This window comes from Tyto alba, unplaced genomic scaffold, assembly GCF_018691265.1.
Source record: "Tyto alba isolate M040663 unplaced genomic scaffold, T.alba_DEE_v4.0 Super-Scaffold_45, whole genome shotgun sequence".
In the NCBI taxonomy this organism is placed as follows: domain Eukaryota; kingdom Metazoa; phylum Chordata; class Aves; order Strigiformes; family Tytonidae; genus Tyto; species Tyto alba.
Window position 1 is genome coordinate 39,820,445 of NW_024881321.1, and position 22,063 is coordinate 39,842,507.

At 35.8% G+C, this 22,063-nt stretch overlaps 1 protein-coding gene across 1 annotated transcript in view; it reads right to left on the reverse strand.

The window, feature by feature from the left end:
• Nucleotides 1-965: 965 nt before the first annotated feature.
• The window catches only part of MRPS9 (mitochondrial ribosomal protein S9), a 34,350-nt gene continuing 13,252 nt past the window's right edge, over nucleotides 966-22,063 (reverse strand). Inside the window, exons 3-11 of the mRNA XM_032997165.2 lie at nucleotides 19,927-19,989; nucleotides 19,792-19,822; nucleotides 17,403-17,482; nucleotides 11,045-11,124; nucleotides 8,260-8,335; nucleotides 5,414-5,582; nucleotides 3,506-3,614; nucleotides 2,446-2,615; nucleotides 966-1,169 (exon numbers count right to left, since the gene is read on the reverse strand). Of these exons, the coding sequence (XP_032853056.2) occupies nucleotides 1,078-1,169; nucleotides 2,446-2,615; nucleotides 3,506-3,614; nucleotides 5,414-5,582; nucleotides 8,260-8,335; nucleotides 11,045-11,124; nucleotides 17,403-17,482; nucleotides 19,792-19,822; nucleotides 19,927-19,989 (870 nt within the window). The 3' untranslated portion in view covers nucleotides 966-1,077. The remainder of the gene's footprint in view (nucleotides 1,170-2,445; nucleotides 2,616-3,505; nucleotides 3,615-5,413; nucleotides 5,583-8,259; nucleotides 8,336-11,044; nucleotides 11,125-17,402; nucleotides 17,483-19,791; nucleotides 19,823-19,926; nucleotides 19,990-22,063) is intronic.

Sequence of the window (22,063 nt, forward strand, 5' to 3'; positions counted from 1 at the left end):
AAAATTGTTTTTTTTCCTGCTTTCTTATGGTGAGATGAACCTTATACTCCTTTTAGCTGTGGCCCAGTTCCTATGGGAAAAATGAAAGATACGCTCTTCCTTGGAAGCTCCGTGTATTTGACCTCTGTCCCAGGAAGGAAGTTGGCAATAAACCAAAACCTTGCACTTTTGGGTGAGCGCTGTAACCACTGATCTATTTTGGAAGGCTACAATTATAGACAGGAGGTGGGCAGCACTGTCATCACCTCCTGCTTCTAATTTTTAAAAAGAAAAGTTATGACTGTATTTGGCAAAGAGTCCAAATGCTATCTTTGTGCATTAGCCATATTCGGAACGTGCTTCCTTGATCTGGCCCCTTGAGATTTAAGGGGCAGAGTATTCTAAAAGATTAACTTCAACCTAATCCCTCCAGCTCTTCCTGCATTTGGGGGAAGAGAGAAAAACTGACTCTCCTCCAGAGAGTGATTCAGAGCACCTAAATTTAGGTACTTGCTCTGAATCACTCCCTGCTTAACCCAGGGAGGCGTCCTGGAGGCAACTGATCCCACAGGCAAAGGTTATCTCCTGTGACTGCTCCCCTCGCTACAGCCTCTCAGCTGTCAGCACCACACTCACGAGTTCCTCAGCTCCACCACAGCTCAGGTGGGAAGTTGTCACTTACCCTCAGGTACCTGTGAGGCAGACAGGGGGGCATGTCAAAGCTGTCCAAACACCTGGTCAGGAGCTGCCTAATTCCAGAATTCAGGTAGTCAAGTCACTAAAAAAACAGACTGATTTTTAGAAGGTACAATCCACCAACAGTTCCATAAATCGTTACTGACTTCAGGGGAGCTAAAATGCAAAGCTGGCACTCAAGCTACTATTTTAGATTTAGCATTCTGGCAAATCATATCGCCATTTTCCACAATTTCAAATAAATTTAAAGAAAGATGTTTGTTGCTTTTTAAACAGCGAAAACATAGTAGTTATAACAGAAAAAGTCTTTATTACTGAATATATTTATACAGCAGTTTTAAACCATAAATCAGTATGTTTTGAAATTCTGGTGGCATGCCGGTGCTCTTTAAATATTCAGATTTATCGCTTTTTCCAGGTGAATTTCCGTCTGGCTCCCTCTTGACCAGGCTTTTTTCGTTCCTTCACGCGTGGGTCAACTGTTAGTAATCCAGCTACAAAACACAGAAAAGCACCCATTTGCTTACTGTTGTTAGTTAATATTACAGATATATTATATGTGGGGGATTCGAGGCAGCCAAAAACTTTGCGTATGTATTTAACATCTAGAAGGATAAGGGTTCGGTATAAAACACATTGAAAGGAATTTCATCAGATCCTCTAACATTTTAACTTTTCTTCAGTAACTGAACTTTCTCCACATCTTCCTTTACAAACCACGAAAAAGCCCTCACATCGTTTTACATCCATACTGCTGAAGCCTTCAGAGCAGTGGACTCCAACTATTTCGATCATGCACTCCTATCGGTTAAATATGCTGGAGCATGCACCCCCAGGATTTGTGTATTTATTCATTTATAAATTAATGCACCACTGCGATTTTACGATTTTCTTCCTGCACCGCCGTGGCTCTTCTCACAGAGCACCGGGGCGCACACACTCCACTTTGGAGACCACTGCTCTCAAGCGCACTTAGTGCTTCCCAAGTATACTTGGCAATGTCCGAAACACCCGAATCGCGCTGCTGTCACACTGCAGTGTCAGTTTACAGGGGTGTTCCTAGCAAGTCATACTTGTCGGTACCAAAAAGCTGAAGAGGCCTGTTGCAAAGATACTAGCATGAAGACAGCTTTACTTCCATGGGATGACAATAGAGCGAAAAAAAATCACAGCTGTTCTGCCAGTAATACACTGGCATCAAATACCACAGTTACCCAAGGAAGTTCTGCCTTACCCTAGCTAACTTGTAAACTCTAAATAAAGCAAGAGAGGAAAGAAGATCCTTCAGCCTGGCTAGTTGCATGCAATACACTTATGCTCATTACCACCCCTCCAAAGCTAACCCTCTAGCGTTTACGTTTGAGAAGAAAACGTTTTTAAACATGAACGAGATGTGACTAACCAAGTAAAACAAAATACAGCCTTAGTGCCTTACAGCTCGCTAATGTCTGATCCAGATTTATTTGTTAGTGCAAACACATCCATGTTACGGGATTCCATGTTGAGGCACTATAAGCTGGTTAATAGACCTAAGAGGTTATGAACAGATGGCGAAATGCTCAAGAAGTCATCCAAAATGGACACAAAGGATGCTAGGAAAGAAATGAAATCAATTTATTAATAAATGCAGATGCCTTTCATACAATATACAAGGTTTCACTGGGATTATTTACTCAAATTTGCGCTATCTGATCCTTAAATGCTCCTTGTATTAATTCTGTTAATCACCAGACAGACATTAAGAAACACTGAAATAATTTCAATTCCTACCTTGCCTCATGAATTCCACCTCCTTTTCTGTCACAAAACTCCTTAAGGCTTTTGCAGAGGCTAAACGTATTGCTCCAGCCTGTGCAGATCTTCCTCCACCAGAGACTGTGCAAACCATATCATGTTTTCCAACTCTGTCAAGAAACTGGAAAGGGAACAGCAACTGTTCCCTAAAAATAAAATAAAAAATAAAAAACAAAATAAAAATAAAAATGAAATAGATACATGTATATAAAGTGACATGCTATGTACATTTCTTATTATAGTATATACAAAAATATAGTTAACTTTGAGGCAGAAATCCAGAAAGGCATTCATATCCCTAATTTCCTACTGCTATCAACTAAACCAATGGGAGACTAGCAGTGAGGAACGTATTCAAACTGCCAGTGGTAAGTATTTTAAGTTCAATTTTACAATTACTTTTGTTTTTCACTAATTATCTATAGATGCCAAGATCCGTCAGCTCTGGATATTCAAACTGAGCAATCTCTCTCTCTATTCTTGAGCTCAGAAACCACTATATATATATATATATATATATATATATATATATATATAAAATAATCACATAAGGGATAGAAACTTTCTTATGTCAGCCTTATAAGAAGTCTTCTCTATATCAGACTGTGCACATCCTCCAAAATCTGTAATTTTACATGAAGCGTTTCACTTTGCTTCCACTATGTTACTGTATGCCAGGGTAATTACACATGCATATAATTTGCAAATCTCTCCAGAAACACTTAAAGACACTGTTTATTTTTAAAATAAACTGCAAGCCCTAAGAGGGCCAAAATTTGAACTATCCAAATAGTCTGTGCTTTTGATTTCTGCATCCCTTCAGAAAGGGAGACACAAGAAACACAGCAAGGCTTACATATCAGTTCTCATACTAAGAGGAAAAAGCAAGACCCATTTTCCAAAACCAGATAGCTATACAGAAACAAGAACATAGGATCGGCTGTGGAACATCACACCAAAATGTAATTCCATGGCATGACTTTTGCTGGAATAATTTAAGTACAGTAAGAATACAGCATTTTCATAGTGCTCTCACCTGTCCTGCAGCACTGGGAAGTAATGTAAAACATCTATTCCATTCACTGTAATTTTTCCAGTGCCCTTGTCATAAACTATGGCAGTAGCTCTTGCGGTTTTTCTTGTACCTTAAATGAATTAAAACCAATCCGTTATGAGGCTTCAATATTCTACGGAACTTCAAGTGCCCAAGAAGCTAAGCAAATCTCAACATTTTCATACAGTACCAGCTGTTTCTGTTTGGAGGCTGAGGTAACGACAAAAAAAAAAAAAAAAAATCAGAAGGGAAAAATACCAACAGTGAACAACTAGCTTTCAATGTTTTTTAATCAATGTCTATTAAGGGAGGGTGGGGGAGAGTGTGGTTTTGGGAGGGCATCGAGGGAACACTCTACCCCCCACAACTTCAGTAGATCGGGACACTTTCTTGACCTGGTGATATCACAGTATGTGAAAATAAACAGTTTGTCGGTACTTTACGGTAAACCTATGTTTACCGTAAGTACAACTTCTAGTAACATTAAAATACTTTATAAAATCATATAAAGGTCCAGAAGTTTAAGACTATTCACACCAAAAAGGTTAGCACTTTAATTATACTGGGATAAGCAAGGCCCACGCATCGTTTAGCATAGTTTCCTCAGAAATTACTACTTGCAGTTCTCTCTCAGTGCATTAGCTTCAGGCTAAACCCTGACAAACTCTCTGTGCTAAAGCCTAAAACCAATCTTCTGTAGCACAAAGAAAGCAATCGTTCTGATAAAGGAATTATGAAACAAATTAGCCAGTCTCCTTAATTTAGGGGGGTGATGGGGCACAAACAAGACAGTTCTGGATCTGTTAAAATTTGATGGCTTTTTTTAAATAACATGGGTTGCATGTTTATCAAACGTCAATAACTACTGTTCTGAAGACACTACTGAAAACCAGAGTGGATTAAATCCCAGTTTGACACTCACACCTCCTTGTTGTCATATCATCTTGAAGTCAATCCAGCTAGAATAGAACGCTATAAACATTCTGCCCCTCAAATTCTCTGCAAACTTTGTTCTCATTATCATCTGCTGCCTGCCGCTTAAGAACACACATCATCTCTAAGATTCCTCTTAAATGTACAGCACAGACAGGCACATAGGCTTTGTCCAGAAAGTCCAACTTTCCTATGCATGTCGTCGCTACATTATTTTTTCTAGGCAATCACACATATCATATATCATTCTTCCACTACAACTCCCACCACTGCAAATGTTACGGAGCTTGTGTTGCAAAGAGACAGAGGCCTCCGTGGCTTTTCTCTAGCATCCCCTCTGCCTCAGCACCGATGACTGATTCCCATCTCTATCCCATAATGCTGGCTGTGGCTCATCCACTTGTTTAAAAAAATTTAGGAATTCCCTCTTTGCATTTTCCTAGGCTTTTTGCAAATATCCAAAAACCTTGCTATTTATTTGAAATTCTCCTTTGCTGGACTGTCTACAAAAGTCATGATAAAGGTTACTTAGTGGTCTAAGTGTGTCACTTTCATACTAAGCAACAACACTGCTACACCCATGGAATTCTCCACATGTGTTTGTGTTCCCCCCAGTCTCCCCACCCTTTAGGTTCACCAGTCAACTCTTGCCAACAATGAAAGTTCTGTATTCCACAACATGTACCACAACAGGGTCCTCCCTACAGACGTTCTACTCTGTAGAAATATAGATAAAGACTAACAGTGAATAGACTCTGTGCCAAAAACTTCCACTTTGTTACCAGGCCATGTCAGAACTTAGTATGCCATAACATAATTAACAGTTACATACGCAATATACACATAAGCATCTAAAATGAAGAGGTGACACATTCAGCAGTGTCATACACGCTATAAAGAAAGTAGTGTGAAGAGGAAAAAGTTCTGCACCATCACCAACCAACTTGAAATTACTACCTTCACCAGTGCTGAAGGCCACTCCTTGCTCATCATACTTCAAGGGCTCAATAACTATCTTCCGTAACTGCACAGGAACTTCTTTGAGAAACTTCTGTATATACTTCTCCTCGATGTCACCACATGGCAACGTCATCAATTTTTCTAAGAGCTGAATAAATCTTGAATACTGTAGAAAACAAGACTTCATTAAAGGATGCAAGTGTAATTGCATTTGCTAAAACTTTCTATTTTTATATAATTGATCTTTCCTACTTCACTTTTATTGATGATTTCTGACAGGATGACACTTTTGCACCTACATGCTGATTTAAGAACAGCATGCAGATGCATGGTTTTCTGTGTGACTAAAGATACCTAGTTCTTTCTTCAGGCAACAATGAAACTTCAATTCAGAGTATAACCAACCCCTTTTTAATCCAGGATTACTGTAGCAGAATTAAGTTCATCTCACTTTTAAGAGGAAAACATTGAGGAGGGTCTTCATTCTTTTATTATTGTTTTATTAAAATGGCAAAAGGAAATTATTTTCACCTCCTTTTTCTGTAAGTCAGCACGTTCACTGACTTGGAAATAATTTTATTTCACTAAACTGATCCTCTTAAATGATTATATTTCATAATATATACAGGAAATACCTATCTATCTATCTTTGGCTGTTCAAGCTGAGTTACTTTAATGTTTATGATTTCCTTTAAAACTGAACAATCAAGCTATTTAAAAATTCAAGAGACACTTGACTTAAAGGGTAACCTCTTGAAATAAATTATCCTTTGCTACTGTGTGGTTCTCTTTCCCCCTCACACCCCCTTCCAAAGTTCTTCAACATGTGATTAAAGAGTAAACACCACTGTGTTAACCCATTTGTGATAAAAGCTGGCACGTCCTGTTACGACAAAGTCTTTCTGTCAGCAGCACTAGAGAGCTGGTCACTGGATATAAAGGTATGCTATCATTTAAATGTATTTTTCATATAGATATCATAACCTTATTTTTTAAGTTTTCTCTACTTACAAGTTGTTATTAAAAGTATTTTTTCTTCTCTCTGTTACTAGGATCTTCTGCACAAAATTAATACTTTTCTTGTAACCTAGCAATAGCCCCTGTAACTGACATCACTTAGAAAGCTTTTTCTGTCTAATGATATGACACAGACCTGTGGTAAAGCCTTTGAAGAGCAGAAATATAAAAATACAAAAATTTTAAAACTGTAGAGGCTAAAGAAAGCTTCCAGAAGTTTTCACTGGTGGAGTGCAAAAGGAAAAAAAAATATCAATAGCTCTGATTTTGTTTAATAATGCAAACACTGCAGAGAATTTTGTTGCAGTGGTGAAATGTAAGAATCTGAGCTGGTAAGACTGGTAGCTTACACCGAGACATTGCAAATACATTTAAATAACATTTGTTCCTGTAGGCTGAGGCTTTGTGGTTTTGCAAGTGAAAGGTTTGTAAAAGGTTTTGGGGTTTGGTTTCGTGGGTTTTTTGTTCGGTTGGTTTTTTGTTTTGTTGACTGCGGCCTACTTTTACAGATGTAGAGGGTACAAAAACCAAGCGGTGAAGCACACCAAACTGCTTGGCTGTACAACTAGACCGGTTCCTGGCACTCAGAAGAAAAACAGCCATTCCAAATGCAGGAGCTACTGAAAACACTGAAATCATAACTGCTCCTACTGCGAGCAAGCTAGAGGAAGTCTCCAGGTATAGCAGGATAGAAATTGCTGTTGTAAATTCTCCAACTTACGCTTACGGACCACAATCTGCTTGAGACCTTTTCACGTCGCCCATAGACAAGGAAGCCACCACATGTTACGACAAGTGAGAAAAGGGCACATTTGCTGCTGCTCTGCTATTTTTGCAATGATTCTGTCCACAGGACAGAAGAGACTGAAGAACACTGCTTCTCAGTGAGAAAATACTTGGGAAGCTCAGACAAATAATATTCAAGCTTAAACTTCCAAAAGAGAATTGAAGCTGGCCACACAGACTGAATCTGCTGTCACAAAATCTAATGCTATTTAGGGGACTGTAGGAAAAAACTCTGAGTGAGAAAAAAGTGTATGACTATCGGGACGAATAGCCTTATTCCCCAAGACACATGTAAAGGACTCAAAATCTACACAGTGATACAGTTTGCCAATACTGGGGAAACCACAAAACCGTCCTCTCTCCCACCATATTCCTGTCAAGAAGAACGTAACGAGCTATCTGCTTCAGACCACAGATCTATGTAGCTTTCTATCTTGTTTGCGATACTTGATTCTGTAGCCAATCACTAAGAAAAAGGACTCCTTAATTTCTGAACAGCCTTCTCTGACTTTTCTACCATCATCATGTCCTCCTTTTGATTAAATAATCAATAGTAAACCTGTGTAGGTTTACTATTACACAGATCCATTGTATTTCCCATCTTGAATATTTACCCCCTCACTACAATAGCAAACAGAGGTGCTAGCCCTGTCCATTTTTCATCTGTAACTTGAATAAATGACTATTTATATTTCTATTATAAAGTGTTACTATACTCCATTCCTGACTACATAATTAGATGACAAGGAACAAGTGCTCTAGGCCTCACAATGCTATCAGGAGAAAAACTAAACTATGCTAGTAACAATGGAAAACCCTTAATAGTTCTATACTGTGCTAGATAAAAAAAAGTGACACAAGTCACTGTTTAAGACATGAATGTGACAGTGCTGTGAGCATAAATAGGCTCTGAGAAGGAAGAAAATTCTTTTGAAGAGCACCTGCTTCTACACAGTACCTTTTCAGTATCCAAAAATGCACCCAGAGTCCATATTTTTAAAACACCAGCCTCCTTAAGATTAGAAAGATTAATTACTTACATCTTCCTCTGACAGTTTTTCTAACAACATTTCTTCCAATTCAATCTTAGTCAGCCATCTGCTGCCAGCCAGGTTTCTGTTTAAAATATCAGATATATTCTCCCTTTAATTAACCATGCAATTAGAATTATATCACAAAGGACCACACATACAGTCAGTCTTCGTTCAGAAATACATTTTCCATTACAAATGAATACAGATCACGTTCCTATAGTAAACATGAGAAGGCCTACGTTGTTTTTAAAAGACCTGTCTTTTGAAAGGGATGGTAACTTCACATATTGAATTAACCACATGAAAATTACAAGTACCAGTGATGCATTATTCATATTATTGAAGTCCGGAATTGAGCTAGACTGATACTGTAATAGTAAGCGGTCTTCCCCGCAACTTAGGACTTAGTTTTAAAAGCCTGTTGCTAAGAAAAATTTGGTTTACAAGCAGAAAAACAAAACAAAATCAAAGGCAGAACATTAAAATAAAATTCTGAAGAATTTTGCCTCTGGTCTTTCCTTTTCTGATCAATACAAAAAACTCCCCTAGCAGTAAACACAGTCAAAGTATTAATGCAGCAATGACACACTATATTCTATCTACTGCATAATCCTGACCTGCTCAGCACAGAAACTGCACTGATGATATCAAAAGCAGAAATGTCTATGACAGACTCATATAGAAACGCTATCACAAAAAAAAAACAATGCTTGAAATAAATCTTTGTGAAATATACGTGGTATGAAGTAACCAACTAAACAGAATGCCACCATAAATATACATGCCAACATTATCAGGTAAATTTAAGGCAAAGCTGTAACTAGTTTCTTACCTCTTCAGGTTTTTTAGAAACAAACTTAATGAATGTTTTCAGCAGCATTAAGGAAGCTGTGATTCAGAAAAGCACTCCTGAAGGTGATTTTAAGAAGTACTTCTTCTTAAGTATATATTTTAATGCTTTTCTGAGTCAGGGCACAAGAAATGTTTATTTAGAAACAACGTTGGTTTTAACAGTAATTTTAAAAATCTTCCAATCCTGACAGACTCAAGTATATACTTACATCTACATATTGCTACTTCCAGTGAAATAATTAAATTTTTAACATGTGAAAAGCTATAAACTTAAAGTAGTTAAAGATCAGGTCCCAACCCTACAGGTAATATTACAGAATGCATTTACAATAGATTATTTTATAGGAAGAAAAAAAACAGAAAACAACACAACAAACAAAACAGTCATTCCCACCCACCCTTCCCACCTCCACTTCAGAGATAAATTACCCAGGCTAATCTCAGAGGAAATACCATATCCAGTGTGGAAAATAAGTCTCAAAACACCTTTAAATTCTCTGAGATTCTACAAACCTAACAGAGAAAAAACCTTTCAACTCTGACTAGTTTTAGGTCATTTTTCACATCAGTAAATCCACTGGCTGAGCTCTGTAAGGAGTCAGGTTATTTTTCAGCAGCATACACCAAGAAACTAAATTCATTTGTTCTCTTGTCTGCTCAAAAGCTAACATGACTCTATGATAAAACATTCTGTGGGTCATAGGACACTATTTATATCATGAAGAAACATGAACTTCTGTTACTTAAGAAACTGAAATAATCTCAACAAGTTAATTCTTTTTCTTCCTAACAAATAACAAATGGCTGAAATTAAGAAATGACAAAACAACATGATGTGCAACTGGAACAGCACATAAATCTGGTTAGAAAATACACAGCAAGAAGATAAAAACAACTTGGACAATGAAAAATTAGCTATATGGAAAAGCAGTAAATGCCAAAATCAAAACTTCCTAGCTGTATCCATTTCTTTTCAAGACTTGCTTAACTTAACATTCTAATATATCATAAAATCCTTGCAAAAAAAAAATCTCAAAATAGAAAATCAGGAATACACCCTACGAGAGGCCAACAGCTCTGAAAGCATGCACCCATTTCAAAGACAACACCGACTGTATGCACTAAGAAACTAACAACTGTAGCATCTCCCAAAGCTTCCTGTCTGACATGTATCTTTCCTGTCCAGTGGCTAAGTAGCTGAAGAGCTTGCTATGCATACCAGAGAAGTTAAAGAGGAAAAAAAAAAAAAGAGAAACTAAATCCAATCACTAATAGTGGGGATATTTAAGCAAATCCAACCAAATAAACTTTTCTAAAACTACTGTTTTTTGATGATTTAGCTGTTCAAAGCTACTAGAAGAAAAATAGTGAAATTAAGTATTTTGATACTCAAATATTGGTAAGTAAAAATATTCAAGAACTGTAATTAATGAAAGTCTATAAAAGAGCTCAGCTTTATGCCTTCGGATTTTTCCAATAGATAAGCAGCTTATTTGGTATTTCAAAAGGCTTTGTTTTCTTATAAAGAGTTTAACTCCTCTTTCAAAAACCTCAAGTAAAAAAATAGTTATAAAACTTCATATACAGAAACAGAGAATCCTGGATAGTCTCTACTTATTTTCAAATCACACTTCAGAAATTTTATATAGGAGACAATATTGAAAAAGAGCAGGGAGAGATTAAAGAGCAAGAGAAACAGGTGGGGTTTCCCTATTTCAGCAGTGAGAAGTGAGCACTCCACATGTACATACTACAGGCAAGACTCTTCAGCCTGAAATCACCATACAAATATTAAACAAGAAATAAGGAAAAAGTCTGAAAATATGTTTGTGGAATAAAAGGCAGGTGGTAGGGTGGGGAACTACAAGAAGTGCCAAAACAACATATTGAAGTCCTTTAAGAAAACTAGTATCAATATTCATTCTAACTTGAAGCTTACCTTTTCTCCTGAGGAAGAAGGTCTTGAGCTATCAGTTGGTCTTGGTATTTCTGAACATTCAGCAATTTTTCATATGTTTCCTAAAATGTATATGGAAAAAGTATTTAAATGCATTTTTTAATTTTGTATTTACATTTTGCCATTTAAAAAACACATTTAGGTGGTTTTACTCGCCAAGCACTTAAAATAAAGAGGTCAGAAACGAAACAGAGCTCAGACAATTAAAAACCCCAAACATATAGCAGGTTAAATCTAAACCAACAAACATTTAGACAGCATATATAATATTTTCATATTCAAAGTAAATCATTTTGAATTCTGCTATTTTTCTTCAGTGTTTGTTGCCTTCTTATATATGCTTGTAAAAAAAAAATTTCACACCTGTGTACAGAGAAGCAACTACATTTGTATAATGGATGTAACTCCAAAACATACTGCAAAGTAATCAATACGTCCACATTTTAGTTTGACTTCCTCAAAATACTGACAAGGTTTAAGATTGTAAATAATTTCATTTAGTTAGGTTTTTGGACATTTAGAGCGTCAACTTTATTGGTGGTCTGTATCAGTCAGAATTCCCTCTTACCCAGGCATGTCTACAGGGACACACATAAAGTCGATGTTTACCATACATTTACTCTGAATTTTCAAATTTTCTTTTAAACCTTTTCCTGGAACTTCTTAGATATGCTATTATTTTCAAACACCCTGACACTGATTTACCACTTCAAAAAAACAAAAGGAAAAAATATTCCAAAAAGTCATACTGAAAATATTACGGAAGAAACACCCTCTTAATAAAGTGTTTTCATTTTTTTTTTTTTCAGTTCAGAAACTTTTGGAGACTTTTTGGTTCTAAAATATAACATCTAATACTCTCAATTATAGCAATGATTCAAAATCACAAGTTAAATAGGAGTATTTGAAGAAATAATTATAAATGATATTGAAACAGAACAGGATTGTTGTATTACAACAAAGTACTTATATGCCAAATAATTTACCTCCATTAACAAATGAAAATAGAAAGCTCATAATCACTTTCATATACCTGATTAATATAATGAGTTTCGGCAAATACAAGAGAGAAACAACAATGTAAGAATGGAACAATGGTTGGTTGGTTTTCTTCCTCTTTATTAGTTACAAAAAACAGTAGAGGAAGAAATGTCAGACAGCTCTGTATTGTCAGAAGCTAACCAATGAAATACTAGTTCTTAACGTAATACTGGGATTTGCAACTGGGTGCAGTGAAATTTCTACAACACTACATTTAAGGAAAAAAAAAAAAAAAAAAAAACACCCCAAAACCTTGCTTAGTCATAAACACCTACTGTTCAAGGTGATTTATCCACTTACATAAAAATACACCTGCACATATACTAAAAATATTGGTACTTAAGGTGTATGAACTAAGAACAGATCCTTATCTGAGCTGCACTCAAAGCATTTAACTACGGACAATTCACAGAAGTCTTTGATGCAGGTCACTGGTGACATTTTTAACAGCACAGTGAAACAAAAGTATTTTTGGAATACCCCCATAGTATAAACTCCCAAAATACAAAACTGTCCACTTTGAGACACCATAAGAACTCGTATTTTAGTAGTATGCCTTTCAGAAATACTTTATTTTTGATAGAGATAACTGTATTAGACAAGAACTAGGAAAATTTTTCAATTTTAAAAAGGTCTATCTTCAAACATGGGAAACACCATATAAAAAAGCACAACAAATCACATTTTCAACTATTTCCAAACCTCACAAATACATCTGTAGATCTCTAAGGTAACAAGATATGGTAGCACTGCTCTGGGCAAGATTCATGTCACACCAGACTAATAATCTCCACAGCTCCATTCAGAGCTATTAGGCTACAAAAAAAATAATGAGTATACATTAAAAGCACAGACATGATTTGGGTTAGAGGGCATGAGGTGTGCCTGACACCAAGCAATTTTTAGGCATTGGTACTTGGACATGAAAAACAATCAGTATGGAAACTTCTGCTCTGGACCACAGAGGGAGGGAAGAAAGGGGGAAGGAGGGCTGTGGCTGCCCCCCAGCTATGTGAGGACAGCTCAGCTGGAGCAGGCTTAGCAATTCCTGTCCAGCTCCAGGAGTTTCTGCATTTGTAAGAAGCCAAACCAAGCACTGAGAAGATATTTTGGTGCTAAATGATCAGAAGAGATACTGGGTTAGTAGGTCTTATAAATGCATGAGGAGGTTTTTCACTTTACCGCTAGCCTCTTGGCTTACCTCTTGCCTTCTTAAGGCATTGAGTGTCACCTTCCTACCTGAAAAAAGGAGTCTCCAGTCTGCCTCCTCAGAAATACCCATCATCTTCACTACACGGGCATATACATTTATGGATTGGAATGGTCAGCAAAAAATACATCAACCAGGAGCTCAAGAAAAACACAGCTATACCACAACTCTTCAAAAAAAAGGCAGGGGGAAGGAATCACACGTGTTACCTTAGGACAGACTGTAGTCAGAATTGCTTCTACACAGCAACTGGAGTATTTTCAGGTAACATGACACAAGTTAAAGGAAGACTAAAGGATTTTGGCATCATATTCAAAAACTCCTGATAAACACAGGCAAATAAAATGAGATATGGGTTGCCACCCACTAGCTTTTAAGCCTCAGAAATTGTTACAACAGAGAAAGCTTTACAACAGCTGGAACAGTAAGATTTTCCTGAAGAACCTCCCCAGGTATTCCCAAAGAACACCAATGCTCCACAGCCTAAGTTCTAAGAATGTGCACTTCTAAAAATTAACACGACCTCTTTAAACCGTTCTGGTTAAATTACAGTAATGATGTTCATTCATATAAAGAACCCTTTACACACGAGATGAAGTCAAATGACATTAAAAAGTAGTATTTTAAAATACTTCAAAGTTCAAGAGAAGCGCTATATACAATTTCCTCCATACTTCTGGCAATGAAACTGGACTTGCATCTCTTATGAAATAAAATTTTGGTCTGAAGCTTTAAAAAAAAAAAAAAAAAAGCACGTATTTAATATTTGTATAGAGATTAAGTCAACAGACTAAAAGAACCACTCACGTGTGAAGTAAAGTATGTGGATGAGTCTTTGCAAAATCAGGAATCACATGTAATGCCCAATAATTTATCTGACAAATCTTCACTCCCCAACGGCTGAAGAAAGCTTCTGAAGACACACTTGCTTTTTCAAAGCTGGCAGGTGAAGATTTTACTAATCACTTCAGGATTCAATAGTCCAATTCATGAATGTACACATCTGTGTGTCTTGTAAACTCAGCTACTACACAATCAAAATAGCTGATTTTACAAGATTGGCTATGTACTGAAACGCTTCCATTCCTAATAGAGATCAAATTTCAGATCTCTACAAGCATGCTCTCTTAAAATAAAAAAATAACATTCTTACTTTGTCCTGCATAAAAAAAAATTAGGGAAGAAATTAGCAAATGTAAGCCTAGGAGGAGAGATTTTTAGGGGGAAAAAAAAAATATTTTAACATTTTGGTTAAAATATTCTGCAGAGCCCACATTTTATACCACAGTTTGCAGTTTTCTTTGCTTCTTATGTGGTGTTGACTTCAGCACATACTTTGGGGTTTTTTAGGTTTTGTTTTTCTAAGAGTTAAAATGCTTTATTGTTAGAGCATTTACCTAGAATCTACGACCTCTTATATTTCTAAAAAAGTGTAAGAAGTACCTTTACTTAAAATTACTAGACAGAATGGTATGAAGAGACCGTTTTGTCTTGTTCTGCACATTACAAAAATATATTACCCTGAAAAACTTAAGTTAAATGATGATCAAATATACTATCAAATATTTGTGAAATGGCGTTTCATGCAATAAACATTCTTTTGTATATAAGAAGAAAAATAAATTGTCTTTTCCCCAACAGCTAAACTTTATTCAACAGGCAGAACAAAGACAACAATGGAGTATAAAGCAAATACCTTTTATGAAAGTTCATTTAATATTCAAGTCATAACAACATATATATTGATGGTTGTAATACATGCAGATATACAGAGTTTATTTTTAGTAAGTAGATATTATTTATTAGCATTAACTAAACAAATAATGCTGTGACCAGTTATATTACTAGCATTTAATAAAATTCAAGTTCTACACGAGTCTATGTAGTAATTAATTGCATACAAGTTTAAGCTAAATATTATGCTTATCCAATTTATTACACTTAATGCAGCAATTTAAAGGACATCCTCAGATGGGACTGATTACTTACACTAGACTGTATTAACATACAACACTTTTTTTTTTTCCCCTAGCCAAATTAATTAGCTTTGAGACTTAAAAAATACATTTTCTTAACACACATTAGTCTAATAAGAGGTTAAAAATGTTGGGAATTTCATGCAGATTTCGGCTTTCATTTGCCTGATTAAAAAAAAAACCTGTTAAAAAAACCCTCACATAACGGATTTAGGTTTACAGAAGCTTATTTAATGAAAATATTCAGAAACAGTCAGAGAACACTCAAGTATCCTACACTAATGAAAAATGCATTTGTCAAACCGATTTGTTTGAAGGTAGTTGCCACACTGTTAGAAACAAGATGCACGCTCTTCTTTTAGAGATTTCCAAGGCAAGCTTGCATACCCTTTCTAACTGCTAAGATGAGCTAAAAATAAACTTGTGCTCCTTGTAAAATTTGTAATTTCTTCATTATGATGGAATGCAACAAAACATCTTGCCCTTGGGTTGCTCTGTTTCAGCCAAAACAAATGCAAATGGCTTGTCAGATGACAGCTGTTTGATAAGGCTCCTCTACAAGACCTGCATGCTTTACTTTTTTCCGTGAAACTTGGGATGAAAGGCAGAAGGCAGGAAGAGAATTAATGTAGCATACAGTCTAAAGGCAATGCTACAACCGTGATTAAGTAGAAAAGTTAAAAGGCACAGATTTTCCACAGCCTCGCTGCGTGCAACCCATCCGTGTAACAAGTTGACAGGCCTAGCGCGTCAGCTCCATCATCCTCTCCGACAGCTAAAACGCAGCATTGCATCCCTTTTCAGAGAAAATTTGCGTCTGCACCATGAAGCGTTGTACATTATTTCTTAGCACTGCAGGGGGCTCAAGTCCATATGGAACCTTCACAAATATTACCACAGATCAAACCAGCGGCGTTTCGAGGCAGATTTGACATACCTATTTAAATGAACAGCAGGGGTCCTCGGGCTGCCTCAGGCTGTGCAGGAGAAAACCTCTGTGGAAAGCCTACGCCGCAGCTCCATTACTCAGCAAAGACACACTCTACATTTATCATTCATTTCATTTCTGCCAGGGCAAGAAGCTCATTTGCCCAAGGTCAACAACAAAAAAAAGAGGGGGGGCTGTTTTTTATTCTCCCAAAGAAATAAATGTACCTGACAAGTGGGGATTTTGTCCTTTGGGTACACAGAACGCAAATAAATATCAGATAATTCTAATAAAAACACTACTCAGTAAAGCTGTGCACCGAATTTAATAGCATAGAATTTGTTTTTTTGACAACAGACTAACAACAGAACTAACTTTTTAAGACTATCTCATGAGGAAACAAAACCTGACATGATTGTCCAATTAAATATTTCTGCATAAATTATTAATGCTTTTGTCTTCCATAAGTACATGTAAGAAACATGCACATCTTTCTATAAACTCTTCTAATGCTTGTGCCATTGATGGTCACAGATACGAAACGTCTGTTCACAATCCGTGTTAAAACTCAGGGTCTAGTTATGTTCTGTTAGATACAGCTTTTTCCATAAAGGTAAACAGATGCAGATCCTTTACTCCTGGAACCACACTAATCAGAAAAAGCCTTAAGTTTGCATGAATGGAACAGTCTTAGAAAAATCAATTAAGCAGTTTAAATGCAAATTTTCTTCACACTAAATGTCAGCACAAATAACATTTCCTATAGCTTTGCCCTTCAAGGAGAAGAGAAAAAAAAAAAAAAACCAAACCTCTTTTTTTTTTCTACAGTGAATTTTCCTAGAAGAAGCCATTTTTGTTGTTTATGCATTCTCCACTACTAACATTATGCTACTAACCAAACAGAGCCTACAAGAAAGTGTTCAGACTATTCAAACCCAGTCCATAGCCAAAACTGTAAAATAAATAAAAAATTAAAGCAAGAACTACTATGTAGTCTGTTCTCTTAAATGTGACATAAAAATTTCCCTAATAATGGATACTATGACAAAATATTACAGTGCATTTCGCTTCAGTGGCCTACCATGAAAACATGAGTAAGCTCAGGAGCTCCTGATACACATCTCTAGAACAACATGTACTTGACTGGGAGCTAACATTATTTATTACGTATTGTAACATACTTACATGCATTAATGAATAATACGACTGCTTGCCAGTATAAAAAAGAAAGTGAAATGGTCGGCCATCTTCTCCCCACTGGATTTCTAATGGAAAGCAAGATTAGACAAGAAAGCAATATATACTCACTAAAAAAAAATCCTTTGTATTTAATTGCAGTAATAAACCTCTTTCATAATACTGATTACCTTTTTAAATATCAAAGAACAAAGACATTTTACAAGTGTTTAACCTGTCTGGAGATCTAATGATTTAGACTACCTTGTTAAAAACGAACCTCCATCTGCAATTATAACCAAATATTTAATATAGTATTTCTAAATATTGTTTAACATGAAGGAATCCCTCAGGTACATCTTAAACTTTCAAAGACTGTATAAGTTGGTATTACAGACAGAAGTATCCATTTTAGAATAGGTAGAAGCTAAGAGACAACTGAATTTACATAATCTTTCATCTTTCACAATCATTAACAGCTCTGGACAACAGTGCGTTAAACCCAGAGCAAATTTTGTATTAGTATACTATGTCTAAACCAAACTAAGACTATTGTCTTTTACAGGTAACAACTGTATTCAGAACTTGGGCGATTTTAGGACTTGTTCATCTTGATAGGTTTGGGATGTTTAAATACAAAGACCTGGGCTATAGTTTAAATAATTAGTTCAGCAAGAAAATACACATTCCATATAATTCAGCACATCAGGTTTATTTTAGTCATTAAAAAAAAGTTATTTAAGGACAAATAAATTCTAACTTCGGGAAAAAAAAAATATCAAACTTTAATATAACATGACAAAGATCTTTTCCAAATAAAGAAAAGTGACGACAATTAAAACATGAGAGCTTTTTACAAACTGAACTGTAGAGAAACTCTCAGCCATTTTATCCACTGAAGCTCAAATGAAGCTATCTATAAGCTGTAGATAAAGGTAAGACTTCAAGAACCTGTCTGATAAGCACGATGCATATTGCACTGGAACACTACGACATAATACGGCAGAAGTTGAACGTGAAGATGCAAAACTTACTAGAACAGAAGGAATACACAGGGGGCTTTTACCCACACATACTAGTGGAATATGTGAATTTCCATGTATGCAGCTGTGAAAGCATATTTTGTTGAAATTACTGTTCAGAGAACATTCTGAAGTATAAATTTACATATCTGTACCTCAAAGTTATCAAAGGCATAATGTATAGACAAGACGAAGCTGCCTTAAAAAAAGATACCTATTGAAAGTGTTATTTTTAGATGTAAATACAAAGGTACACATCTATACTAATTAGTTATTACACTCCTCAGGACACAGCTAGCATTTCAAAGAATTCTTTAGTCCTGAAAGCATACAGAATAGTAGCTTAGTTTTGCCATAAAACAGCCCTTGGATTTTAAAATTGCATCATGATTAACTCTCTCCTACCCTTTCACTTTCTACTTTTTACTTCACAATACTGTGAAATTAGAAAATAATGAATTATACCATTTGAAAGCTGAAATTCCAAAACTTCAAATAATTTAGACAGCTTTCTAAAAGACAAAAAAAGTCCCCAAACCACCAAGTATCAATTAATTCCAGGAACAAGAAAAAGGACAGAAAATTATAAGATTTCACTGACAGTCAGAAGCATCCATCTGGGACCTGACAGCTCAGTGCACATGGAGTTTCACACACATGCTACTAGTTTATACTAAATGCAAGTCAAAAGCGGACAACAGGTTTTGTCATACCTTTTAAATATTCTACGTAAAATTAATTTGGCGATTTCAGTGAAGTTCTCACTGACTAACTGACGAACATACTGGCATGTCACTGACAACTGCTACTTCATATGATGTCTCAGAACCAAGGCCAAAGACAGCATGGACATAAGTGCAAAGTTAGGACTTTCAGGTCAAAACTGAGACATGATTGGGACAGTTTCCACTCTCCCTATTCTCTCAACTGGCAATTTCAAAACTGTAATTTCTAAGCTTTTAGAGCAATGACGTTACTAGGAAAACTTTTGGTTTAAAATAGTATTAATGAATATTTTATGGCTGTGATAGATAGCCCTGATAAAAAAGCTATTGAATTCAATAAAAGGTTTTCCCGTGACTTCAACAAATTCTGCACATTATCCTACCTATTGTTTATTTTTAAACAACTAAACCCATTTATCTATAGTCAGTTAACAGGATGTCTGAAAAGACTATTGGTATTCCAGAATTCAGCAGTATTTTTTATCCTAAAAAACAGATTACCAGATGAGGCTTTTACTGCTCATGTCTTAGCAATTATTAGGAACACTGGGAAAAGGGTAAATCTGTGAAAATATGGAATTCTACATATGCAAAAATTCCAATACTTAGAAATTAAAAAAAAAAATAAATAAAATATCTATGAACACTTACTCCTCTGCTCTGGAAAAATTTCAGTAGGATGCTATAAATAAACAAACAAACAAGTATCAGCAAAAGGAAAAAGTTACTTAAAATATTATGCTACAGTTATTCAGAAATGCAACCCAAAAAAAAAAACAAACCTACCTTCATCATGGGCCTGGCTTGCCGGTCAAATAAGCCAGAAGGAAAGAGATAGGCAATAGCTCTCTGAAAACAAAAAGAGAGATCATAGATGTAATTTTTTCCACAAAAGCATCATCACAACATTTCTTAAGTACTTTTTTGTTGAGAAAAATAGCATAGCTTTTTTACAGTAGGCAACCAAATCAGTAAGAGTGCACCACGTATATGCTGTGCTGAAAACTGGATCATTTCCTCAGGAATAGTAAAACCTCATTCTGAAGGCTATCCTATACCAGAATGAGTGAACTTTCTTCTGCAAAGTTTTGTTTTTATGGCATGCATTTATCATAATTTACTAGGACCACTCAAGTGGAAAGACCACCTTTATATGCAGTGATTTTCCTCTAAAATTTCAAGTGCTGTGACTTCTAGAGGAAATCACAACATTTAATTTATCTTTCTAGTGTTTGTTAACACTGCCTACTGACAGACCAAGCATGGAAATTTTTTTTAAAGCAACTGGACAAAAGAAAGTTTTGCACATTTATAATCTCAGTTTCTACAGACATAGTTTCCTCAAGTCTAAAGCCAATGTTTTTTGTGTCAGTGGGAGATATTTTGCATAGCCTAAATAAGCATTTCATTGATCAGTGCATTTGGAAAAAAATGTGAATCACTACAATCTTTCCTGAACTTGAACTAATTGCTCAGAGAAGACAGACTGTTAAATGCCATCTTTCTTCTCCTTAGATACTTAAGGGTTTACTATAGCAATTTAGAAAAGCATGTGACATTCATTACACACTCATCATTTACCACTGTTTTCACTAAGTACAAGGTACATCACTCGCTTTTACTTAACCAATATCTACCACTATTAATGTGATCTGTAAAGTTAGTATTGCCTCCAACGAATAAAGTAGGTGTACCAATATTCCAAATCATCCTGACAAAATATAAGGCAAAGCACCTTACAAAGTTAAGCCCAATGACATGTATTTCTGTTCAACAGCATCTTACTCTTCAATGTAACTAAAACATAATTTAATAAAACAAAAATATGCTCTTAAGAGCTGTTTATTTCCATCTGTTTTTAAAAACAAAATGGAAAAACCTAGCCATCAAAACCCCCCAGATGCAGGGGTCTGGCAAGCATAGCCAACTTCAGACTATGGGTAGTAAAGCTTAAGATGGAAATCTTGTCCTTGTGCAGTAACATGGACTAACTGAATAAACCCCTCTGGCTGTGGTCTCATTTATATTTCCATTAGACAGTACGGAAAAGTATAATTACAATAAAATCAGAGTTTAAAGCCTTCTCTTAAGAATGACTCTTTGTTGGTTAGGCTTCCTTAGGGCCATTACTTGCTGATATTTTTTTCCCCGGACATGGATCGGTTTGTCAGTGCTTTAACCGATTTAATATGCATAGAGTGCAAAAAGACCTAACCTATTACTTTCATTAATCCCCTACTGACATTCTGAACAGAAATTTTGAGAATTCTGAAGCAAACAAAAGGCTTAACTTGATTTTATGAAATGGTAATTTTGTTTCTCTTCGTGACTACTGTATTCCCATTTGTTAGTCAATGGGCATTTTATGCATACACACAGTAGGTGAACACCTATATACGAACAAATGGGGATTAATTATGATGACAATAGAAATCTGCTGTGAGCCAAATGATGTTAAACAAACACCTTATATATTAAAAGAATTTATTACGAGATACTGAGACTGACTGTGTGTGTACTTAAGACATAGTCTTTATACAAGCATTTCCACAATCTCAGTCAAAACAGTTACTATAACTATGACACCTTAATAAAGGCCAAATATAACAATTTAACATTTATAATGAAGAGAGCAGCTGCCATCTGAGACCTTCTACTTCTAGAAAGTTTATTTTATATTGCTCAAGTGTATACGCCTGTCTTTCAGGCTACAGCATAAACAAACCCTGCATTAAGGAACCCTAACACCTACTTTCAGGTCTCCATGCAAGAACTAGCCAAAGAATAATAGTTCACTTTCTAAGGTCAGGTTTTTTGTTGTTCCAAAATGGAAGGAGTCAGTCTTCCTGCCTTCTCCCTTTTTATGGAAATGTAATCAAAAATGGGGTATTTGTCTTTATATCATTTTAGGAACCAGACTCCA